We start from the raw sequence: 25,395 nt of genomic DNA, 5'->3' as shown, positions 1-25,395 counted from the left end.
TCAAGACTAAGAGCTTTAACTATGAAAGTGTTAATTAGCCAAATTTCTCCAGTTCTCTATCATATTTCAAAGAATATTTTATTATCTAACCTTTTTCAACTTTCTATTTTTTTCTGTATGTGCACAAAGATAGACATACAGAGGAAAAAACTGCATATGACTTACACAGACCATCCACAACATGCCTATGCTTTGCATTCAGTCCCAGATTTTCTTCTTTTTCTTTAAATAAGCAGTACCATACCAGCTCCACTCTCATACCAACTTATTATCTTTCCTTTATAACCTTCCATACCAAAAATACAACTTCACATCCATAACTTTCTCCACTTCTCTCTCCCCTACTTACTAATTCCCTATTACCTTGTTTCATAAATAACCTTTTAGAAGTCCATAATTTGAATTAACTTTTAGACAACTTCTGAATTTGAAAAATTGTTTTTTTCTCACTCATAATGCATCTTTTGGCACAGTTATACACAGAATTATACATTAACTATAATTCTTATTCTTAATAACCTTAAATTTTTGTGAAACCATAGGAGGCAAGAAATCTTGAACTATCAGATCTTACCATTTTATAGATTAGGACAATTTCACAATTTTTAGAAACATATTTCCCCATATCATAACCCTTTCTTAACTGAAAATGACCTAGATATGCCGTGTACATCAAAAATAATTTTAAGACTTTAAGTTACACAAAAAATTACCTAAAACTTTTATGTCATTTACATGTACACAATTATTTTATTTTTAACAGTTTTTCTAGATTACTTTTGAAAACTAAGATATTAGGCACCATCATTTAAAGTTAGTTATTTCCTTGTTAACCATTTAGTAGCCAGTGAACATTAGGTGCTAACCTAAGAGCCTCAAAGTTAAATACATAGGTATTTTTTCCAATACCTCAGAAGATTCAGCTGTTTTCATTAAATCAACAACATTAAATTAGTCTTCTTTGTCAAAAAAATTCACACAAAGATCATTTTGTTTGGGCTGGTTTATAGTTTTATAACCTTCTTTGCCAAATCCTGACACCTCAAGATGCATATAAAACCCAGATAAAAATGTATGCTGACAATTCTAAAGACATTTCTATTTTTATTTTTTTAATTGTGATTGTTTTACCTTTTGTTGCAATTTTTACTGTAACTTATTAATAGCCAAGTGTCTCTATATTTCCTTTGAGGATTATCATTTCCAACTTTTTTTAATTTTTAATTTGTATTAATACATAAGAGTTGTACATATTTATGGAGTACATGTGATATTTGATACAAGCATACAATGTGCAATGATTAAATCAAGAAAACTAAGATAACCATCACCTTAAACATTTATCATTTCCTTGTGTTAGCAACATTCCAATTCTGTCTAGCTTGATAAGTAGATGGATATGTTCATACGTATATATGTATACACATACACATATGTAAATAAAACATGCAAACACTGTATAGAGTATAGGACAAATCATGTGAGAATTAAATTCCACATTCTGGAATATAGAGTGTTATGCAGAATAAAATATTTATTTTTTTTTACATTTAAGTTTACAGTCCAGTCTAGCAAGAGCATATTTCTCATATGTGCTTTGAAGTATTCTTTTAGATACAGAACCAAATTTGCAGGTAACATGAATTTGAAAAACTAGCTTTACTACAATACATTGAAATATCACCTTTGTCACATACATACAAAATTATCATGTGTACTGGGCTTTTTAAGGGTTTGATGCTTTGTTTCAGGCTAGGTGCAATGGCTCATGCTTATTACCCTAGCACTTTGGGAAACTGAGAAGGGAGGGTTACTTGAGGCCAGGAGTTGAGACCAGCCTGAGAACATAGCGAGACCTCATTTCTACAAAAAATAAAAACAATACCTAGGTATGGTGGCACATGCCTGTAGTCTTAGTTACTCAGGAGACTGAGGCAGGAGAACCATTAAGCACCAGGAATTCAAGGTTACAGTGAGCTATGATTGCACCACTGCTCTCCAGCCTCCCAAAAGAGCCAGATCCTGTCTCAAAAAATAATAATAATAATAATAATTTGTTCCATAAATCAATTTGACCAGTCTTATTTATTTACATGCAGTCTGATTGCGTGATTTTGTGGTCTGTTTTTGTGCCTGAAGATACATCAGTTTTGGGGTGAAGTGGAATCACAGGCCTTGCCACAGCACTACTGAATTACGAATGTGCACTCTAAGACAGATCGCCAGATGATTTGCATGCGCATCTATACTGAGTGAGTGTATATTATTCTCAGAGGTTTAGTCTTCTATATGAAAATAAATTATAAAAGTAAAAGATTATTTATGATAAATAAGACTAATGCAGAGAAAGAGTACAGAAGCCCTCCTAAGCAGCTCCTGCCCAGTTTTGGCAGGAGGTGAGTTTGACTCTCTCTCTGGCCCCACCACAGTGGGCCCCAACTGTGTTCCTGATTACCTCGAAAGAACTGCCTTTGAAATTTGACATCTGTATCCAGATAGATGAGTGTCGTTTTGTGAGCCCAGACAGTAGCCTCCTCTCAATTTGGGAAATTTTTAAAAGAATTTCCATCTGTAGGCTGAACAATCCCAACTGAGAGAGGAAAGCACCCTGACTGTTGCAGTATAGACACCCTCGGGGGCCCTTGGGGGGAGCTTGTTTGTAATTATGTGTAGTGTCCGGGCAAGTGAGTGTTCTTTTCTGGGTACCAGACAGCAGGATCAGCTCCTCTCAATTTGGGAAATGACTGAGCAAACTCCATTTGCAGGTTGATCAAGCCCAACCAGTGAAGAGAGGAAGCACCTCGACTATCTCAGTTTGGAAGCTTGGGGCTGGTTTGTTGCTGCAGCAGTTGGGTTGTGCTCTGGAGATTGTGTGTTTGGTATAGTTATGGGAAATTCGAATTTGGTAAACTAACATTCTCTTGCAATACTGTTTGGCCTCACTATTTTTTGGAATTCTGGAGTTAGCTGTTGAATGGGACAGTGGGATGGAGTTTCACGTGTCCAGGCTTTTGTGCTGCTGTTCTAAGCAGGGTTAGGCCTGGTTAGTATGTGTTATGCTCTTGTGATGCTGTTTGGCCCCAGTGTTCTTGGGAGTCTGGGGAAGTTTGGCCTTTAAAAATCATACTGCCATGAAAACTGCTTTACTCAAAATTTTGGTTTACAGCCTTCACTGGATTACTGACGGGGCAAACAATGTCCAGTCATGTAAACTGGTGGGTTTATATTGCTATCTCATGGCTAGGGTTCTAAGGTAAAAGCTATTATATCTTCATTTGTGTGTGTGTATACTTGTCTAGATGTGTTTATTTGTATGTACATTTCTTGTTACATGTTGTGCTTATCAAATTGGCTTATAAATAAAAGAGTACTCATAAATTAAGTCTAAGCAATTTTCAAGTTCATGTGACAGGCATATTTTTAATAAACAAGCTGGATTTAAAATTTTAAAAATGAGGTTGGAGAAAGGCAAACATCTTGCAGAGGAATTGGTAGCTGGAAGAATAAACACTACAATACACAAAGAATTGTGAGTCACTGAGGAGAAAGTAACTTAAACTGTTAAACAGGAAATTTAGTAAAAGTATCTAAAAGTAACTAAAAAATGAGGAATTCTAAATGGACTACCCAAAACAAAAATAATATTTCATGTTATTACTTTTCAAGAAATTGCAAATAAAAAAGACGTTATATCTTATATGTAATAGAGAAAAACTCTAAAGAAGATAGTAGGTAACATTGGTTGGGATACACTTGTCTTTGAAACTGTTTTTGGAAAATATTCTTATTTAACATTTTAAAAGCGCACACTGCTTTGGTAATACCTTTAAAAAATCCATATACATGAACTTTTGAAGAGAATGATCCTACAATTCAGAATTTGTCCACATAAATAAAAGCAAAAAAATATGCAATATAGTGGTTAATATAGCAACATTTAATGGTATAAACTAAAATAGAAATCAAATCCCTGCAAAAATTTATTCTAGGCACAAACATACAACCTTCACAAAAGTTAACTTCAAATTGCATCACAAACCTAAGTATAAAATGCAAAACTACAAAATGCTTAAAAGATAATGTAGAACAAAATTTAGATGATCTTGATTTGGTGATTACTTTAAATACAACATCAAAAGCATGATCCATGAAATAAATAATTGATACATCAGATTTTATTAAAAGTAAACCTTTTATTCTCAAAAGACATTGTCAAGAGAATAAGATGACTACCCAAAAACTGGTAGAAAATATTTGCAAAAGATACATCTAATAAAGGGCTGTTACCCAACATATACAAATAACTCTTAAAACTCAACAATGAGAAAATGAACAACCAGCTAGGTGGGGTGACTGACACCTGTAATCCTAGCACTTTGGGAGGCCAAGGCAGGAGGATCCTTTGATCCCAGGAATTTGAGACCAGCCTGGGCAACATGGTGAAACCCTGTCTCTACTAAAATTACAAAAATAGCCAAGCATGGTGGCACACACCCGTAATCCTAACTACTCAGGAGGTTGAGGCAGGAGAATCACTTGAACCCAGAAGGCGAGGTTTGTAGTAAGCCAAGACTGCACCACTGAACTCCAGCTTGGGTGACCAGAGTGAAACAAACAAACAAACAAAAAAAAAAAAAAGAAAGAAAGAAAAATCTGATTTAAAAATGGGCAAAACATCAGAACAAACAGCTTACCGGAGAAAATCAGCAGATGTCAAATTAGCATAAGAAAAGATGTTCAACACTACAACTGACTAGGGGATTGCAAACTAAAATTACAAGATACTAGGACTTATCTTTTAGAATGGCAAAAGTCCAAAACATTGACCACTCCAAATGCTAGTGAGCATGTGGAGCATAGGAACTCTCATTCCTTGCTGGTGAGAATGCAAATTAGTACTGCCACTCTGGAAAACAGTTTGTTAGTATCTTACAAAACTAAATGTACTTGTGTTATGCAATCCAGCAATTGAACTTGCTATACTCAACTGAATTAAACACTTATGCCCATACAATATCTGGCATACAAATGTTTATGGCAACTTTATTCATAATTTGCAAACTTAGAAGCAACAAAATATCTTTCCATAGGTGAATGGATAAACTCTGGTTCATCCATACAATAGAATATTATTGATCACTAAAACAAAGAAGCTACCAAACTATGAAAAGATATGGAGGAAACTTAAATGCATCTTGCTAAATGACAGAAGCAATGATACCAACTATATGACACTCTGAAATAGGAAAAATTATAGAGACAATAAAAAGTGGTTTCCAGAGGCTATAGAGGAAGGAGGTATAAATAGAAAGGAGCACAGAAAATGTTTAGGGCAATGAAAATATATTATATGATAGTATAATGGTGGATACATACCATTGTACATTTGTCAAAACCCTTAGAATGTACAACATCAAGACTGAACCATAATGTAAACTACAGACTTTGATGATAACCATGTGCCAATGTAGGAACATTGTAACAAATATACCACTCTGATGTGAGATGTTGATAGTGGGAGGGCTGTTTATGAGAGATCAGGGAGCATACAGGACATTTCTTTACTTTTTGCTCAGTTTTGCTGTGAACCTAAAACTACAGTAAAAATTTGTTAAAATAAAAAAATAAAAATTAAAAAAATAAATTGAATTCTTAGAAGTATGGAATGAGTGAAATAAGTTCCAGTATACCCATACCATGGAATATTTTGCCACAATCAAAAAGGATTATATACTGATATTGGAGTTATCCATAAGTTATTCATAGTTACAAAGTTTGAGTAAGGGCACAATATGTAATCCTTTTTAAAATATATGTTTAATTTAAGCAAATTGTAAAACCTCTTATACTCTCTTTTTCTAATATTTTCTTTCAAGTACAAAGTAATAGAATGGTGAAAGTGATGAAAGGATAGACAAGCTGGTCATAGAGGCTAACTTGAGAGAGGATATAAAATAGGAACACTTTTACACTGTTGGTGGGACTGTAAACTAGTTCAACCATTGTGGAAGTCAGTGTGGCGATTCCTCAGGGATCTAGAACTAGAAATACCATTTGACCCAGCCATCCCATTACTGGGTATATACCCAAAGGACTGTAAATCATGCTGCTATAAAGACACATGCACATGTATGTTTACTACGGCATTACTCACAATAGCAAAGACTTGGAACCAACCCAAATGTCCAACAATGATAGACTGGATTAAGAAAATGTGGCACATATACACCATGGAATACTATGCAGCCATCAAAAATGATGAGTTCATGTCCTTTGTAGGGACATGGATGAAATTGGAAATCATCATTCTCAGTAAACTATCGCAAGAATAAAAAACCAAACACCGCATATTCTCACTCATAGGTGGGAATTGAACAGTGAGAACACATGGACACAGGAAGGGGAACATCACACTCTGGGGACTGTTGTGGGGTGGGGGGAGGGGGGAGGGATAGCACTGGGAGATATACCTAATGCTAGATGACGAGTTAGTGGATGCAGCGCACAAGCATGGCACATGTATACACATGTAACTAACCTGCACATTGCGTACATGTACCCTAAAACCTAAAGTATAATAATAATAAATAAATAAAAAGAAAAAAAGAATATAAAAGGAATGGAGGATACTAAAAACTATGTAAATACCTAATGTAATTTAAAAAACAGTAAATATAGACTGTTCACATTAATTGAGAGTTATGTAATTCATATATAAAATAATTCATAGTTTCATGAAAGTAAGACTCACAAAATGCGTATTGCATTTATTTTCTGTCAGTACAGTGGTGTAACTGCCCAATGGGTTCATTTTGCCTGCTGCTTAGATAGAGCTGATTTATCAAGACAAAGGAATTGAAATAGACAAAGTTTAATTCATGCAGAGCCAGCTAGAGTATGGATAATTTGGTGGGTAAAGGCCCAGGTAGTCTGGAGTGCCTGTTGGTTGGGTCAGAAATGAAATCACAGGGAGTCAGCGCTGTCTTCTGGTGCTGAGTTGATCCCTGGGTTGAGCCCAGAAGACTAGATGACCCAGTTTGTCAATCTGGGGGGTGCCAGCTGATTCGACTGTTTGGTCTGAAAAATATCTCAAGCACCAATCTTAGGTTTTACAATAGTGATGTTATCTCTAGGAGTAATTAAGGAGGTTTAGAATCTTGTGTACTCTTGCTGCATGAATCCTAAACCAAAATTTTTAATTTTGTGGCTAATTTGTTAGTTCTACAAAGGCAGTCTGTTCCCAGGGCAAGAAGGGGATTTGTTCCAGGAAAGGGCTGTTATCATCTTTGTTTCAAAGTTAAACTATAAACTAAGTTTCCTCTAAAGTTAGTTTGGCCTACACCCAGGAATGAACAAGGACAGCTTGGAGGTTAGAAGGAAGGAGTTGGTTAGGCCAGATCTCTTTCACTGTCATATTTTGCAAAGACCATTTTAGTGATTTACAAGTTATTTTTTTCCTTCTTCATTTGAACTTTTCAGTGTTCAAATTTTTAAAACAAATATTTTTGTGGCATAATCACAATGAAATAGTCATTGTGGAGGGATGAAGAGGATCTATATCATATTAAGCAACATAACATGTTCTGCATTCCTTACTTAAATTATTTAATAGTTACAGTGAAGAAGAACATTCTTATTTAACAGAAAAGCTGTGCTTAGATTTTCAGCTGACAAGTATACTTTTCTTTTTCTGTTCTTTCTCCTTTTTAAGTATTTTTTTCTAATTAAAATTTTTCAAATATATATCATTCTCAAGGCAAAACATCTAAATTCCTGCTGTGGCATATACCGAATTATATAAAACTCTGATATTTGTACCACAATCTTCACTTTCTTTAAAATAAACAAAAATAAAGTCTATATAATAAGCTAAACCTCAATCTTGGTCCCAGTTTCTTTCAAATGGAAGAATATCTAAGATTTTCAGTTACACACTTTGTCCTTAATTACTTTTCTATTTTTAGTTACTAGACTATTAACTGTTTACAAGCAAGAGAAAAAATGTTTCATCTCTATGCACTTGTATTGACATTTGCCCATCAGTCACTCCAGGCCAACATGTCCATGTCTACCAAGAAATAACGGAATGAGTGAACATTTGTTTTAAAAAAAGAATTACTATTTGGTCGATGTGTTTTGAGCCCAAATTTAGGTGCTGGGCAAACACAAATGAAGAAATCACCCTGTAATGAAAAAGACAATACCTCTCACAAAATATTGTATCTCTTCCATTTGGCAGGACCGACTCTATCCCACATATTAACTATGTATTTTTTATTTTTGTTTTTTGGAGTTAATATGAACTCCATGTTTACCTGGAAAGTTTCTGTCTTCTTAGGTAATGTTGATTTATTTGAATATAAACAAAGCCATAGTTCCATGGTTATTACCTGTCTTACTCAATAGGCTGGTTAATTAAAAAACAAACAAGCAAACAAACATACAGGCTCAAACATATGTAAAGTATAGTCGTTAAGCATCCTCTCTTCAATATTTTTGGTTTTTACATCATAGGTGATGGGGTTCAACATAAGAAGGATAACAAAGTAATGTTGGCTATAATGATGTGGATATATGGAACAATTTTATAACCAAATCTGTAAGTGGTAAAGGAGAAAAGGTCAAATATGTATAACAGTAAGATGGTTCAAACATAAGAGCCACAGGTGCTCAAGGTATTGAGTCTAGCTTTCTGTCATGGGAGCTATAACATAGAAGGAAGAGTGAAAACAAAAGTTGATTATCGATACAAAGACTGAAAATCACTAACAAGGCAGATTAATTAGTAGGAGAAAAAGCATACAAATCTATTTAACATGTATACACAGGAGCCTTCAGAATGAACATCCAAGCCTCCCAATGAGGTACAGAAACTTAAACACCACCTTGAGTTTGCAGAAAGAATGAGCACGCAGAACGGCCCAAAAAAGGTTATGTTAGTAACTCAGATTTTAATAGAAAAACAGGTTATAGGACAGGGAGAAGAGGAGGCTTATCTAGCACAGGTTGTTATGTAGATGAAACCTCACAGGTAGAAGCCCTCAGGGAGATTAGAAGACAAATGTTTCTTTTCAGAACTTTAAAGGTATCAGACACTCCATTAACCAAAAAGGGAAGGGCCAGGTGCATTAATGCAGATTCTCTATAGATCTACAGATACAAATGTTCCCACAAAAGACAGCTTTGCAGGGCCAATTCAGAATATGTTAAATAAATATATTTTGGACTAAAATATTTTTATTTCCTTCATAGCTATTATGTTGGTTTTCAAAAAATGTGTATTTGATTCAGGAAAATAGAGTAGACATTAAAACATTTAGCTATAAAACAGGGAAATTAGATTCAATTATGTTCAAAATTATTAAGGTGCATCATCTCACTTAAGACCCAAATTCACAATCATGACTTTCCAGTTATTCTTATACCATAGATAAACCTGAACCAAAACCTTACACCTTATCTAACATAAAAGTTTTAGCAGAAATTTTTGGAGAAAATCTTCATTACCCAAATTTATGCAATATATTTCTTAGATATGACACAAAAATTATTCATAAAAGAAAATAAGATGAATTAGACTTTATCAAACTCAAAATTATTTAAATATAAATTTAGTTATGTCTTAACAAGTTGTAAAGTCTACACAGAAAATTAGGTTTAGAGACATGAATAATGATTTAGAATTTTGGTCTAAAATGTTTCAACATTCTATGCATCTTCCATACTCATTACTGCTCAGTGAAGTCAATATACTTAACATGATTTAACAGTCTATATGAAGTAGAACTTTCACTGAAAATTTAAAGTTTAAGGGAATGCTGATTTATTTTAAATGTTCTCTGTAAACCCTTATCTTTGTTGATGACCCTCGAGAATCAAATATCCTTGCAAAGTCAGAAAACTTTCATTGTTAAGAACTTAAAGAATCTCTCCCTGATCCTTTTAGTTTTAACACCATAAATAATAGGATTCATCATGGGTGGGATAAGAAGGTATATATTGGCTATAAAAATGTGGACATGTGGACCAATGTGGTAGCCAAACCTGTGGGTAAGAAAAGAGAAAAAGGCTGGTGTGTAAAACACCAAGATGACCCATACATGGGAGACACAGGTACTTAAGGTCTTGTGGCGGGCAGCTTTGGATGGGAGGTTGAAGACAGTTAGAAGAATAAGAGTATAAGAACAGACAATCAATATGAAGTCCAGTCCTCCTGTCAGAAATGCTACGATTAGGCTGTAAGCTCTACGAATCTTGGTTTCAGTACAAACTAGCTTTATCAGGGCCATAAATTCACAGTAGGTATGCGAGATGACATTCGGTCTGCAGTAGGAAAGCCACCTCAGGAAGAAGGGATGTGGACTGAGGAGTACAGCTCCTCTGAAGACAATAACCAAACCTAAGTTTCCAATCACTGTAGGTGTTAGGATAGTAGAATGTCTCATTGGGTGACAAATGGCCACATACCGATCAAAAGCCATGGCCAAGATAAATCCAGATTCCATGGTAGACAGAGAATGGATAAGATACATTTGAGTGAGGCAGGCTTCAAAGTAGATCTCTCTGTCATTGAACCAGAAGAGGCTCAGTATCTTAGGAAGTGTAGTAGAAGTAAGCATCAAATCAGCCACAGAGAGCATACATAGAAAGAGGTACATGGGTTCATGCAGTTTTGGGTCCGTCTTGACAATTAACAAAAGAGCAGTATTTCCCATCAGTGACAATATGTGGACCAGGCAGAAAGGGACAGAGATCCATTTGTGGGCAGCCTCCAACCCTGGAATGCCAAGCAGTAGGAAGATGATAGGTTGAAGATTGGTCCTGTTGAAAGCTAGCATTATGTGAGCAATGGATAGTCCATGTTTCTGCTGAAATTAAAAATCACAAACATTATAGACACGTGAATACCAACCATTTTATTATTATTATTATTATTATTATTATGGACTGGGAAAGATGTGTACATTCAAGAACATAGAATTGGCTATGGAATAATGTTCTCAGTAGTACCATCTTTCAATGAATCAAATGCATGTGAGTGTGATTTTTTGGGTAAGAATAATTGGCAGAAAAGTATTATATGTGAGTATATATTACATATATATTTGTGATTTTTTTCAGGAAGTATTGTTCAGCTGGCTAGACACATTTTAGTAGTATTACGGAGATAGCAATTGATATATTGATAAATATAGAGATATAATTTTCTACCATCTGAGACAGTCAAAAAAGAACAAGAACAACTACCTTGCCATTTGTATATTTAACCTTTCTTGTCTATTATCAGTGATAGTGCTTAGAGAAAGGAGGAACAGGAGATTTAGGAAATACTGAAAAGCAACTAGAGTAATTAGTTGATATTTCGGAAGGAAGAGGTGTAAACAAAACAGGTGCTATATTGGAAGGCAAATCATTGAGTTAATAAAGAAAATACCTTATTCTTCATAAAATCAGACAAACTCAATAGTAAGAAATTATCATTTTACAAAGGATAATCCAATTTAGAAGATGTCTAAATCTAGGAAACATGAGTATTCATGTTACTACATACTTGTGTTCTTTTATAAATGATCAATCAGATTGAGAATGTACGCAATGTATTCCTCAAAATTGCACAATGCATGTGACTTGATTTTTGTTTCCAAAGTGAAATTTTATAAAAAAAAAAGTCATTGGTTCACAGATATCAGTTATCAGAATGAATGGCTTGGAAAATATAAACAATTATTTTGGAAAAATTCTAACAATACTAAATTTTAAATTGGTAAATCATTATTTTTAGTTAATAATGTTGTATTACATATTGGTAATTGGCTAACAGAGTAGATTTTAAGTACATTAAAAAAATAAAATTGGCCGGACATGGTGTCTTATGCCTGTAATCCCAGCACTTTGGGAGAGTGAGGCAAGTGAGGTCAGGAGTTCAAAACCAGCCTGGCCAACATGGTTAAACCCCATCTCTATACAAAAATTAGCCAGAGATGTTGGTGCACGTCTGTAATCCCAGCTACGTGGGGGCTGAGGCTGGAGAATCACCTGAACCCAGGAGATGGAGGTTGTAGTGAGCCAAGATCACACCAGTGTCTCCATAAAATAAATTAAATCAACTATAGGAGATAATGGATATGTTAATTTGGTTGACTATAGTAATCATTTACTGTGTATATGTTTATCAATATAAGTATATCAAAACATCATGTTGTATACCCTAGATGTATACAATAAAATAAATTGCTATTTTGCTTGAAATATCAATATATTAATATAAAGAGCCTACGGAATTTGAGGCATCCTTTTTGTATGAGTAAAACTAAGTCTCTTAAGAAAAATAAAGTTTTGACCAAGGTATATCAGGACTAAATCCAATAGCAAGATAAATCTCAGCTTGAATATTGAGTTAGTCTTCTTCTATGTTACTTTTAGTAAAGTCAAAAAGACCTTTCGGACAACCACAAGGGCTGAGAATTCACTCCTTAGGAGTTGATTTACAACCTCTATCCCAGGCTTCAACATTCCTTTTTCATGGAAGCACTGACTTCTCTCCCAAATTAACCATCTCTCTACTGCCTATAACCTGTTTATCTTACCTCTGTAACTAGATGGTCTCGCTTCACAGCCAGAGACTCAGCTAAATCATGGCTATAAGTACAATAGGTGTCCTAATACTTCTTATCCTGGGGGACAAGAGGCCTGCAAGGAACATTCTCTCTCTCTCTCTCTTGCTCTCTCTCTTTCTCTCTCTCTCTCTCTCTATATGTATATGAGAGGATATATATATATATATATCCTCTCATGAGAATACTGTTTGGTTCTCAACATTGTAAACAGTTTCACCAATCTTTCCCAGTCTTTCCAGGCAAAATATGGTCTCTTAAAGGGATTCAATCTGGTTGTTCTTTACCACCTGAACTCTGATCATAGAAACCAATAAGAGATGGTCTCTAGACTCCAGGCCTCTTGAAATACTTTATTTCTTGTACTTCTTAGACTTAAGTACATGCAGATGTTGTAAACTAAATGCTTCTTTAGAACATATGTGATGAGACATGAAGGGAGTAGAGGACATCATGGAGAGATTGGCCTGTTAATTAATGAGGGTGATCACATTAATATCCTCATATGCCTCCAGATGTCCTGAAGTAACTTACCTAAACTGTATTTAGCTCCAAAAAACAAACCTACAGGAAATTTCCTAGCCAGCTTCCTATTCCCAAAACCCCATGAACTTTACTTCCTTGGTCAAGGACACAATGTGCATTATCATGTATAGGTGCATCATTATTTTTATTTTGGTTAAGATGTTATGCAAATATTGTATTTGTTTTCCTACACATATGCTCCTCAATTTTTTCTGCTCTTATATTTCAGGAAGGATAGATTTTGCAGGCTGTATTTTCTAGGATAACAGATCATCTATCTTCTGCAGAGTTGTTCAATAGAGACACTGAAAAACAAATATTAGAGAAGATGAAAGAGATGTCAGGGTATTTTTCCTAATGTTTTATATTCTTCAACTGCATTTAGCCCATGGTTCCAAATCCTGCCAGAGGGGACTGCTATGTTTTCAGTTTCCACTGAGAGACTCACACCTCTGAATAATGTATTTTTACACTACTGATGTCTTTCTATTTCACTGGCCTAGAGTCACATTAGAATCATTTCTTTCTGATTTCTGGGAGTCTTCATGGTCAAATATTTGAATTTTCAACAATTCTATAATTTTTGTAAATAATTATCTGCAATAAGGATGCCAAACACTAAATATTCAAGTGCTTTTGGTTATCTAGTTAGACTCTGACTGATATAGATGCCTTTCATAATAATATAGGGTTATAGGTTTCAGTAATTGGTTGAGGTTTCAGTAATTGCTTTATTTAAAACACTGGCATAGCATTGCCCTCATAGTTATCTGATTTTAATGATTACAAAAGAAACAATTAAAAACCACTAATAACCTCAAGATAATAAAGGCCATATGTGAAACACTCACAGCAAACACCATATTCAATAAAAAGCTTATTCTTTAAGATCAGGAACCAGGCAAAAACACCTGCTTTCACCACTCGTAATAAACATAGTACTAGAAGTCTTAGCCAGAGCAATTACACAAGAAAAAGAAAGAAAAGGCATCCAAATTGGAAAAGAAGGACTAAAATTCTATCTGTTCACAAATGATATTGCCTACTATAGTAGTAGAAATTCACGATTCTATGTACACATTGAAAGAAGAAAAACAAAATCAACATGCAAAAGTCAGTTGCATTTCTGTGTGCTAATCATGAACAATCTGAAAAAGTAAAGTCAGAGAATAATGTCATTTACAAATGTATCAAAAAGATAAAATAAGAATAAATTGAAGCAAAGAAGTGAAATACTTGTAAACTGACTATAAAATATTGCTGAAGCTGAGCATGGTGGCTCATGCCTGTAATCCTAGCATTTTGGGAGGCCAAGGTGGGTGGATTAACTGATGTCAGGACTTTGAGACCAGCCTGGCCAACATGACCAAACCCCATCTCTACTAAAAATACAAAAATTAGCCAGGTGTGTTAGCAGGCACCTGTAATCCCAGCTACTCGGGAGGCTGAGGCAGAAGAATCGCTTGAGCCTAGCGGGCAGAAGTTGCAGTGAGCAGAGATCACGCCACTTCACTCCAGCCTAGGCCAAAGAGCGAGACTCTGAAAAAAAAAAATTGCTGAAATAAATAAAAGAAAGCACAAATAAATGAAAAGATATCTTATGTTCATGGGTTGAAAAACATAATATTTTTAGAAGGTCAATAATACCCAAAGTGATCTACAGATTCAGTGCAATCTTTATTGAAGTTCCAATGATATATTTTTTCTGAAATAGAAGTATCCATAACCCAATTTAATTTTGATATGAAATTTTAAGGGAATCTAAATAGCCAAAACAATCTTGAAAAAGAAGAGCAAACGTGGAGATCTCACATTTTCTGATTTCAAAACATAATACAAAACTATGGTGATCAAACCAGTGTGATACTGGTAGAAAGACAGATATATATATCAATAAATAGTACAGAAATAAACACTCACATATATGGCCAAATGATTTGTATGAGTGCCAAGACCATTCAATGGAAAAGTACAGTCTTTTCAATAAATGATACTGCCAAACTGGGAAAAGAGTGCAAAAAACAATGATGTCAGACTCTTATCTTGCAGAACATTAAAATTACTCAAAATTAATCAATGACCTAAATGTAAGAGATAAAACTATGAAATTCTTAGAAAAAAAAAACAGACAGAAGGGAAAAGTTTCATGGCATTGGATTTGGCAATACTTTATTGGATAGGACATCAAAAGAACAGGCAAAAAAGTAAAAAAAGATATATTAGAGTTTATCAAAATTAAAAACTTTTGTGCATCACAGTATACAACAGAGTAAAAAAGCAACCCTAAAACAGCAGAAAATATTTGAAAATCAAATATGTTATAAGAATTTAATAGCCAGCATATATAAAGAATTGCTAAAAATCAGCAGTAACAACAACAACAAAATGATTTAAAAATACAAAAAAGACTTGAACACACATTTTGGTAGAATATATAGAGATGACCAATAAGCAATTGAAAAAATTTTAAACATTATTAATTGACAGAGAATTGCAAAGCAAACCCACAGTGAGAAAGAATTGTATATCCATTAGGATGATTATTATTAAAATATAAATAAAAAAGAAAATAACAAGTGTTAGTGCAGATTTGAAGAAACTGGAATTCTTATATATTGCTCCTGACAATGTAATGTGACGCAACTGTTATGAAAAAAAACAAAATAAACAAACAAACAGAAACAATGGTTCCTCAAAATGTTATGTTCCTCAAAAAGTTAAACACAAAATTACCATGTTACCCAGCAATTATAACTCTGGGTATATATCCAAATAAAATGAAAGCAGAGACCTGAACAGATATTTCTATACTCATGTCTATAGCACCATTATTCACAACAGCCAAAAGGTAGAAACAATCCAAATGTCCATCAGAGGAATGGATAAACAAAATGTGTGTGTGTATATATATATACACATGGATATATATACATGTATATATATATGTATGTATGTGTGTGTATATATGTATATATATACATGTATATATGTATATGTATATATGTATATATACACATGTATATATGTATATGTATATATATACATGTATATATGTATATGTATATGTGTATATATGCATATGTATATACATGCATATGTGTGTGAGACTATATATACATATATATATATGCATGCATTTTAATATGATTGAAACTTAAAAAGAAGGAAATTCTAACACATGCTACAATGTGGATGAACCTTGAAGACTTGCTAAGTGAAATAAGCCAGTCACAAAAGGACACACGTTGTATGGTTCCACTTACATAAAGTACCTAGAATGGTCAAATTTAAAGACAGTATGTGGAATGGTAGATGCCAGGGGATGACAGGAGGGGAGAATGAGGACTTAGTGTTTAATGAATATAGAGTTTCAGTTGGGAAAGATACAAAAATGTTCAGGAGATGTATGGTGGTTATGGTGGTGATGGTGGCACAACAATGTGAACGTACTTAATGTCACTGAACTGTATACTTCAAATGGTTATAAAGATAACTGTTATACATATTTTACTACAATTTAAAAAACTTAAAAAACTTAACAGTGAAATGTCCATTAGGTACCTTTCATCTTAATTGTATAAATATGAGTGAGATTATGTAGATTTTTTCTTTATTATTAACATATAAATATATATTTAAAAAGAGAAACAGCAGGGAAGGCTTCCTTCAGTTGACACTGAGCTGCATCATAAAATATAAATAATGGTGGGAAGTGTATGACAATGATGTATGGCAGTGAAAGGTATTTGAGGAAGAAAGGAATGCATATGCAACTGTATGTAAGTATATACCAAACATAATATAGCCTGTTTTATTTACAGCTTAGTCCTAGAATTCTAATTTGACCCCATCTTTTTAGTTCACATGATGAAACAAGAAAGCTAGAGACCCACTAGTTTACAGTCCCACCAACAGTGTAAAAGTGTTCCTATTTCTCCACATCCTCTCCAGCACCTGTTGTTTCCTGACTTTTTAATGATTGCCATTCTAACTGGTGTGAGATGGTATCTCATTGTGGTTTTGATTTGCATTTCTCTGATAGCCAGTGATGGTGAGCATTTTTTCATGTGTTTTTTGGCTGCATCAATGTCTTCTTTTGAGAAGTGTCTGTTCATGTCCTTTGCCCACTTTTTGATGGGGTTGTTTGTTTTTTTCTTGTAAATTTGTTGGAGTTCATTGTAGATTCTGGATATTAGCCCTTTGTCAGATGAGTAGGTTGCGAAAATTTTCTCCCATTTTGTAGGTTGCCTGTTCACTCTGATGGTAGTTTCTTTTGCTGTGCAGAAGCTCTTGAGTTTAATTAGATCCCATTTGTCAATTTTGGCTTTTGTTGCCATTGCTTTTGGTGTTTTAGACATGAAGTCCTTGCCCATGCCTATGTCCTGAATGGTAATGCCTAGGTTTTCTTCTAGGGTTTTTATGGTTTTAGGTCTAACATTTAAGTCTTTAATCCATCTTGAATTGATTTTTGTATAAGGTGTAAGGAAGGGATCCAGTTTCAGCTTTCTACATATGGCTAGCCAGTTTTCCCAGCACCATTTATTAAATAGGGAATCCTTTCCCCATTTCTTGTTTTTGTCAGGTTTGTCAAAGATCAGATACTTGTAGATATGTGGCATTATTTCTGACGGCTCTGTTCTGTTCCATTGATCTATATCTCTGTTTTGGTACCAGTACCATGCTGTTTTGGTTACTGTAGCCTTGTAGTATAGTTTGAAGTCAGGTAGTGTGATGCCTCCAGCTTTGTTCTTTTGGCTTAGGACTGACTTGGCGATGCGGGCTCTTTTTTGGTTCCATATGAACTTTAAAGTAGTTTTTTCCAATTCTGTGAAGAAAGTCATTGGTAGTTTGATGGGGATGGCATTGAATCTGTAAATTACCTTGGGAAGTCAGTGTGGCGATTCCTCAGGGATCTAGAACTACAAATTCCATTTGACCCAGCCATCCCATTACTGGGTATATACCCAAAGGACTATAAATCATGCTGCTATAAAGACACATGCACACGTATGTTTATTGCGGCATTATTCACAATAGCAAAGACTTGGAACCAACCCAAATGTCCAACAATGATAGACTGGATTAAGAAAATGTGGCACATATACACCATGGAATACTATGCAGCCATAAAAAATGATGAGTTCACGTCCTTTGTAGGGACATGGATGAAATTGGAAATCATCATTCTCAGTAAACTATCGCAAGAACAAAAAACCAAACACCGCATATTCTCACTCATAGGTGGGAATTGAACAATGAGAACACATGGACACAGGAAGGGGAACATCACACTCTGGGGACTGTTGTGGGGTGGGGGGAGGGGGGAGGTATAGCATTGGGAGATATACCTAATGCTAGATGACGAGTTGGTGGGTGCAGCGCACCAGCATGGCACATGTATACATATGTAACTTACCTGCACATTGTGCACATGTACCATAAAACCTAAAGTATAATAATAATAATAATAATAATAATAATAAAAGAAAAAAAAAAAAAAAGTGTAAAAAAAAAAAAAAAAAAAAAAAAAAAAAGAAAGCTAGAGACCCTAAATGATCAGAGAAATCTGAAATGGCTGTGCACTCAAACAAAATGATTTTGTTTCAGTGTTTCCCAGGCATCAAAGGACTCTAAATAACTTAATTATGACATCTTTATGCAAATGTTTCCTAAGGAAAAGGTAAGAGAAAAATACTCAATAATGATGAAAGAATAAATGAAGTGTTATGAAAATTAGTCTAAATCCATATAATCCAATTTAAATTTATTGAACACACATTATAAATGTATGAATAATTGTGTCAACGAAAGAAATGAAAGTGGTCACTGCATTCTTATCACTCTTCTATTGCATTTCCATATCATTATCTTATTCTCTCCAAGGGTTTAATAATGTAAACAATTTATGGCATGAAATTAAGCAAAATATTCCATAGAAAAAGAAAAAATAATATTGAAGTGTTGCCATATTTGCTAAAACAAAGTGGAATCAAACATATTGGTTATATAAACATCAAAAGATACAAATTTTACACAGTTGCAAATATATTAAATAAGATATAATGGGCATTTCCTAAAGTTCCTTAAGCAAGCCAAGAGTGGTGAACTTAGGAAACCATAATCACTGAAGGAAGAATAAAATAACCTTTATTTTTTATTGAGTGTTTTCTCTGTGCCATTTCAAGTTACACATCTCATGTATTCTCACACAACCATATAAAGCAGGTTCTATTATCACTTATTTTGATATATTAGGAAACTAAGGCAAAAATTAAATAAACGGAAATAAAGCTAACCAGGGAAGAATACTGGACTAAGACCAAGGCAGTCTAACTCCAAAGCCTGGACCATTAACTAATAAACTATTAAACTACCCAGAAAAAATATGGAATCTAAATTCTACAAAATATAATATGTGTTTAGTTTAGGCATCTATCAGGAAGATATATGTTTAATTAAAGGAAACAAAACCTAAGCCTTCTAATTAAGGAATTTTGTACATCAGTGAAACTATGAGACTGAAGACTGGGGAGGTGAGGGTGGGAATGAGAATATTTAAAAAAAAAGGATCCAACAGATACACAGGGGAAACTCAGCAATCTCTTCAGTATTTACTAAATAAAAAATCTGAAACAACTTGTTGAATTACAATTTTTGGAACTTACAGTAATCTGGTAAATAACAGAAGTTTCAGCTAATGAATACTATTCAGTTTATGAGAGTAACAACAGTTAGCTATTTTCTCTACATCATATCTTGCATTTAGATTTATTCTTCAACCATCTCTCTTGGTGATCCAAATAAAATCAAGCAGCTTTGACCCTTAGCACCTTAAGAACATGTTCCCGTATTTTCTTGGTCCTTACTCCATACACAATGGGGTTGAGAAAAGGGGGAATCAAAAGGTACATATTTGCAACGAAAATATGAACATGTGCTGGCACGTTTTTCCCAAACGATGAATGAAAATTGAAAACCCAGCTGTGGAATAGAAAACAAGGATGACACAGACGTGGGAGCCACACGTGCCCAAAGCCTTGAAGCTAGCTTCTCGAGATGGCAGGTGGAATACAGAGCTCAGGATGAAGGCATAGGATACAGCAATGAGAATGACATCACATGAGCCAATGATAGAAGCCATACTGAGGCTATAGCTTTTGGTAGCAGCTATGTCCATACACACCAGCTTCACCACAGCCATGAACTCACAGTAGGTGTGGGCAATGATTCGTGTTCTGCAGTAGGGCAGCTGTTTAAGCAGGATGGGATGTGGAGAAAAGAAAGCTACCCCGCAACACACAACAATGATACCCATTATAGTTATACAACTGTGTGTGAGAATGGTGGCGTGGCGCAGTGGGTCACAGATGGCCACATAGCGGTCAATGGCCATGGCCAGGAAGAAGCCCGATTCCATGGCAGTAAAGCTGTGGATGAAGAACATTTGGGCCAGGCAAGCATCAAAGGCAATGTCATGAACTCCGAGCCAGAACAGACAGAGCATGCGGGGCAGTGTGGATGTGGAGAGGACCAGGTCAGTGACTGACAGCATGCACAGAAACAGGAACATAGGCTGATGGAGGCTTCTCTCTGCCTTCACCATGGCCAGGATGGTCACATTCCCCACCAAGGCCACCATGTACATGGAGCAGAAAGGAATCCCAATCCAGGCATGCAGATGCTCTAGTCCTGGGATGCCCATCAGCAAGAAGGTGACAGGAGAGGGATGAGGTGTTGAGAAGAGGCATATTTTTGTTTTCCTTTGCTTTCTTTATGAGTTCTTCTGAAAATAAAGTTGCTATGATAATATGATCACAATCAGATGCTGAAAAATGGGATGGTTTTGTTCAGAAGAATCTTTAATTATCTGTTGTTGTAAGCAATCCAAATTCATAATCTGGAATGTTTAAATTCACTAGGACCAGAATAATAAAATGATTACTTACAATGCACCAAATTGTTATACATTTTATTATTGTACAAATTGTTGTACAAATTGTTGTAATACTGAAAGATAACTCTCTTTTTTTTTTTTTGAGATGGAGTCTCACTCTGTTGCCCAGGCTGGAGTGCAGTGGCATGATTTCGGCTCACTACAACTTCCACCTCCTGGGTTCAGGCAATTATCTTGCCTCAGTCTCCTGAGTAGCTGAGATTACAGGCATGTGCCACCATGCCCGGCTAATTTTTGTATTTTTAGTAGAGACGGGGTTTCACCATGTTGGTCAGGCTGGTCTCGAACTCCTGACCTCGTGATCCGCCCGCCTCAGCCTCTCAAAGTGCTGGGATTACAGGTTTGAGCCATGGTTCCCAGCCCTGAAAGATAACTCTTATAAAATGTCATATTATCATAGGGACCTATAAGTCACGTTGTCTATTCATTTACACTAAAATATTTCATCTGTAGAGTCATACTTGTACTTCATCCAACGAATATTTCCTGAGCAGTTTTTCCATAAGAAACAGTGTTCTGGAAACTGGAGATAAATACATTGATATATTAAGGAGGTAACACCGTACAAGGAGAAGGAAGACACCATAAGATGATACATAGTGACTAGTGTGTATGGTTATTAGACTGGGTGGTGTGAGTTGTCACATTTAAGTTGGAACTTGTATGATGGAGCTTTAACTATTCAGAGTCTGGGATATTATGTATTCTGGTAATAAAAATATTAAGAAAAAATGCTATGAAGAAGGAACAAACAGGAATGACAAGGAGGCCAAGGCTTCTAAAAGTTAGGAAGCAAGAAAGAAAATCATGGGAGAAAAGGATTATTTATCCCTTTTATCAGCTTCTTCATGTCTTCACTGTTTCCTCTGCCCATTGTAGAAAAATGTCAGTTATATTAACAGTTATGTGGAGAATATAAAAAATTCTCTGCTTCTTTTCCGTTTACTAGGCCTTTCTGAAAAATACCTATTTTTGTATCAATTAACTGGTCATCAAGTTATGGATGTTATAGGTAACAATCCCATAACTTGTCATGTTTTCCATCTATATTTCATTGTAAGCTCTCCATAGCATTTATTTTATAACATTTTCTTAGTTTTTCCTCTATGTTCCCCTAATCTTAGTTACCAGAAAGCTCTAACATATTTACTGTTTTACCAAAAATGTTGAATCCAGTGTCAAATATGATACATGCTTAGTAAATATCGAAGACCTGTATTTAGTACTACCCATAAATTGGAGCTCAGAGAGAGTATAATTCAGATATCCAAATGTGAAAGATGCAAACTGTTACTCCGAAGGCATAAGAGGTGCCCTTCAATGGTACATGGGTTTGAATTTATAAGTCAATCTCTATGGGATGCTTTCATATCCGTTATAACCAGACATTATTTTAAATGAAATAGGGTCTTTGAAATGCTTCTTCTTTGAGCTCTCCTTCTGTATTTCTCTCATGTGAGTGAGTTTTCCATAAACACAAGAGATCAAGCAGAAGCATTGTAAAATTTTAGTGAGTTATAAAAGTACCTTTTAGAAGGTAGAAGATTTCATAATCCATAATTTAATTGACTTAGAGAATTGAGATAAATTGTCTCTGTCCTTCTCTGTATGAATATGATATTGCAGTTCTTGGTGTACTTTCTAAAATAGGATTAATATAATCTACATATTTGTTCTTTAATTTGCCACCCTAAGTAGTTAATCTGACAAATAAAATATCATGGTTTTTAAAAAAATTTCTGATCACTTATTCATTTCTCTCATGTACCCTTTAAGTAATGCATAGAATATATCAGTTTGAAATAGATAGATAGATAGATAGATTTCAAGAAAAGGTATTTGTTAACGTTAACCACACTCACTACCTTCCCAACTTCCCATCCTCCTTTATTCTGACTTAGAACATTTCACTATGGAAGTGAATCCTTCTTGTGTACATTTTTTTTTTTTTTTTTTTGAGACGGAGTCTCGCTCTGTCGCCCAGGCTGGAGGGCGGTGGCGCGATCTCGGCTCACTGCAAGCTGCGCCTCCCGGGTTCATGCCATTCTCCTGCCTCAGCCTCCCCAGTAGCTGGGACTACAGGTGCCCGCCGCCACGCTGTTGTGTACTTTAATGTGTTGATTTAGAAGCTCAAATTATAACACATGCAAAGTAATTCATTTACTGGATTGGTAAATTGACCTAATACTATCAGTTATCAGTTACTTACTAAAGCAGCTTTCTTATACATCTTCTCATAGTTCCAGTAGATAGTCCAGTCTCCATGACAGAGAAGCCCTGGGATAAAATGGTTAAGCACAAGGCAGGGAGTACGAGGGTTATAGTAGAGAAAGACTGTTACTCACCACAAATACTTCAGTTGTAGACAAACTCTATTATAATTTTCTGTGTTTCCCATCACCCTTCAAGGCAGTGACCTTGGGTAGTATTGCCATTAGCCTCAAGGAGAACCTGCTTTCACTATGTAGCAAACAAATTCTTACAAGTATAACATGCACTCATAAGAATTTCAACAGCATTACCTCAAAATATACTTTCCAGAATCACTAAATTATCCCAAGTAGGAGAAAAAAATGAGTTATGTGGAAATACTTGCAAGAGACCAAATTAAGTTTAGTGAGTCACATAAAGCCTTCTTGAATAAATGGTACGCAGGCTGGGATGAGAAGAATATAAAAAAAATGGCCTATTGGATTTAAACAGAGATAAAAACAAGGATAGATGTATAATTAAATGCAATTATATAGATATAATAGAGATCTATCTATATATCTATACAAACACACATAATTAATAAGAACAAAAGCATAAACAAAGTTTCATTATAAAGCAATTATGAAATAATGAATTAAAATCTAATATAGTTGAGATTAAAAGCATACAAAGATATTTACATGGGTAAGATTATATGGGCAAACAAGAGTCCCCACACATCAATGAGTAAACTCTTAACTGATACTAAATTTTATAATGTAGTTTCTAGAGCAGAGACTGTCACTTATTAAGTGTTCACTAAGTATACGCTGGATATATAAATGCAATACAGACATTGCAAGAGTAGAGTTGGAAAGCACACACACTCACAGATATACACACTTGTTTACAAAACAATTTTTAGCTCAAGTACTCATGATATAATCCCTCTGATATTGTCTCCCTAAGAATGCCAACCTGTATTTGAGTCTGGTAGTCACAGATAACCACATTTTTGTTCTTCCAATAGATCCACAAAATATGAAATATGCTCAAATTGAGAAAGAACCCTCATGTCTATTAAATCCTTTTAAAAGATGTATATTTCCTAGAATCTAGCTGTTTCTTCATTTTATCCATGGAGAATAAAGAAATGTGCATTCCCTCAGTCCAAAAATTAATATAGAAGGTATTTTTTGAGGGAGTCTCATGTCTTTTAAATTTTTCCATTGATATTCAAGATATTCTCTTCCTTTCCATCCCTCTCTCATTTCAAAAAAACCTTAACTAGCTCATAAAGAAACTTATTCAAAGTCAAGAAGCAACCTAAACATGTAGTCTCCATATGTAGCAGCTTCGGCACGGTCATCTCAAGGGATAAGTGAGAATAACATTTGACACAACAGGTCCCTATGGAATCACTGGCAGAGGAGGGAATTTTTTTTTGGTGGTAATGATTGAAAATAGACATAATTTCAGGAATAAATTACCTTTGCAGTCTCGCAGGTTTATGCCTGCAGATGTAGCCATCCCTCAGTAGTTTGAAATATTATGTCAACCACTCACCAGAACCTGTCCTGAATGAAAGTAAAATGACCCAGAACACATTTTTTTCCTTTAATTCACTAATCTAATTTCAATACCAATTTAAGCCAGAAACTATACACAGGAGAAACTCTCCTTTAAAAATAAAAGAGAAGTTAAGACATCCCCAGATAAACAAAAGCTGAGGCAATTTATTATCACTATACCTGGCCTATGGGAAATATAAAAGTGAGTCTTTTATGTAGAAATGAAAGAGGTTAGAGACTGGCAGAAACCCATATAAAAGTATAAAGTTTTTCCATAAGGATAAAACACATGGACAAACAAAAAATTAGTATCGTTATTTTTGTCCATAAATTTACTTTGTATTCTTTTACAGAAATTTAAAAAAGCATAAAAATAATTATGAATCCATATTAATGGATACACAGTATATAAAATGTGATAACAAAAACATAATAGAAAAAAACATGGTATGTTTGTATAGGAGGTGAAGCACTAAAGGAGTAGAGCTTTAGTAAGTGAGTTGAAGTTAGGTAGGTATCTGTTTAAAATATATTCTTA

At 34.7% G+C, this 25,395-nt stretch overlaps 1 protein-coding gene across 1 annotated transcript; it reads right to left on the bottom strand.

Moving 5' to 3' along the window:
• Positions 1–19,945: 19,945 nt before the first annotated feature.
• On the bottom strand, positions 19,946–24,816 carry LOC129008675 (olfactory receptor 52D1-like). The gene is given in 4 exon segments (XM_054441039.1): positions 19,946–20,097; positions 20,100–20,904; positions 23,303–23,370; positions 24,777–24,816. Coding segments are annotated over 4 exon segments (1,065 nt in total).
• Between the last annotated feature and the right edge of the window lie 579 nt (positions 24,817–25,395).

This window comes from Pongo pygmaeus, chromosome 9 (assembly GCF_028885625.2).
Source record: "Pongo pygmaeus isolate AG05252 chromosome 9, NHGRI_mPonPyg2-v2.0_pri, whole genome shotgun sequence".
Taxonomy (NCBI): Eukaryota; Metazoa; Chordata; class Mammalia; order Primates; family Hominidae; genus Pongo; species Pongo pygmaeus.
The sequence above is the reverse complement of the archived record's forward strand: the minus strand, read 5'-3'. Positions and strand labels throughout refer to the sequence as shown.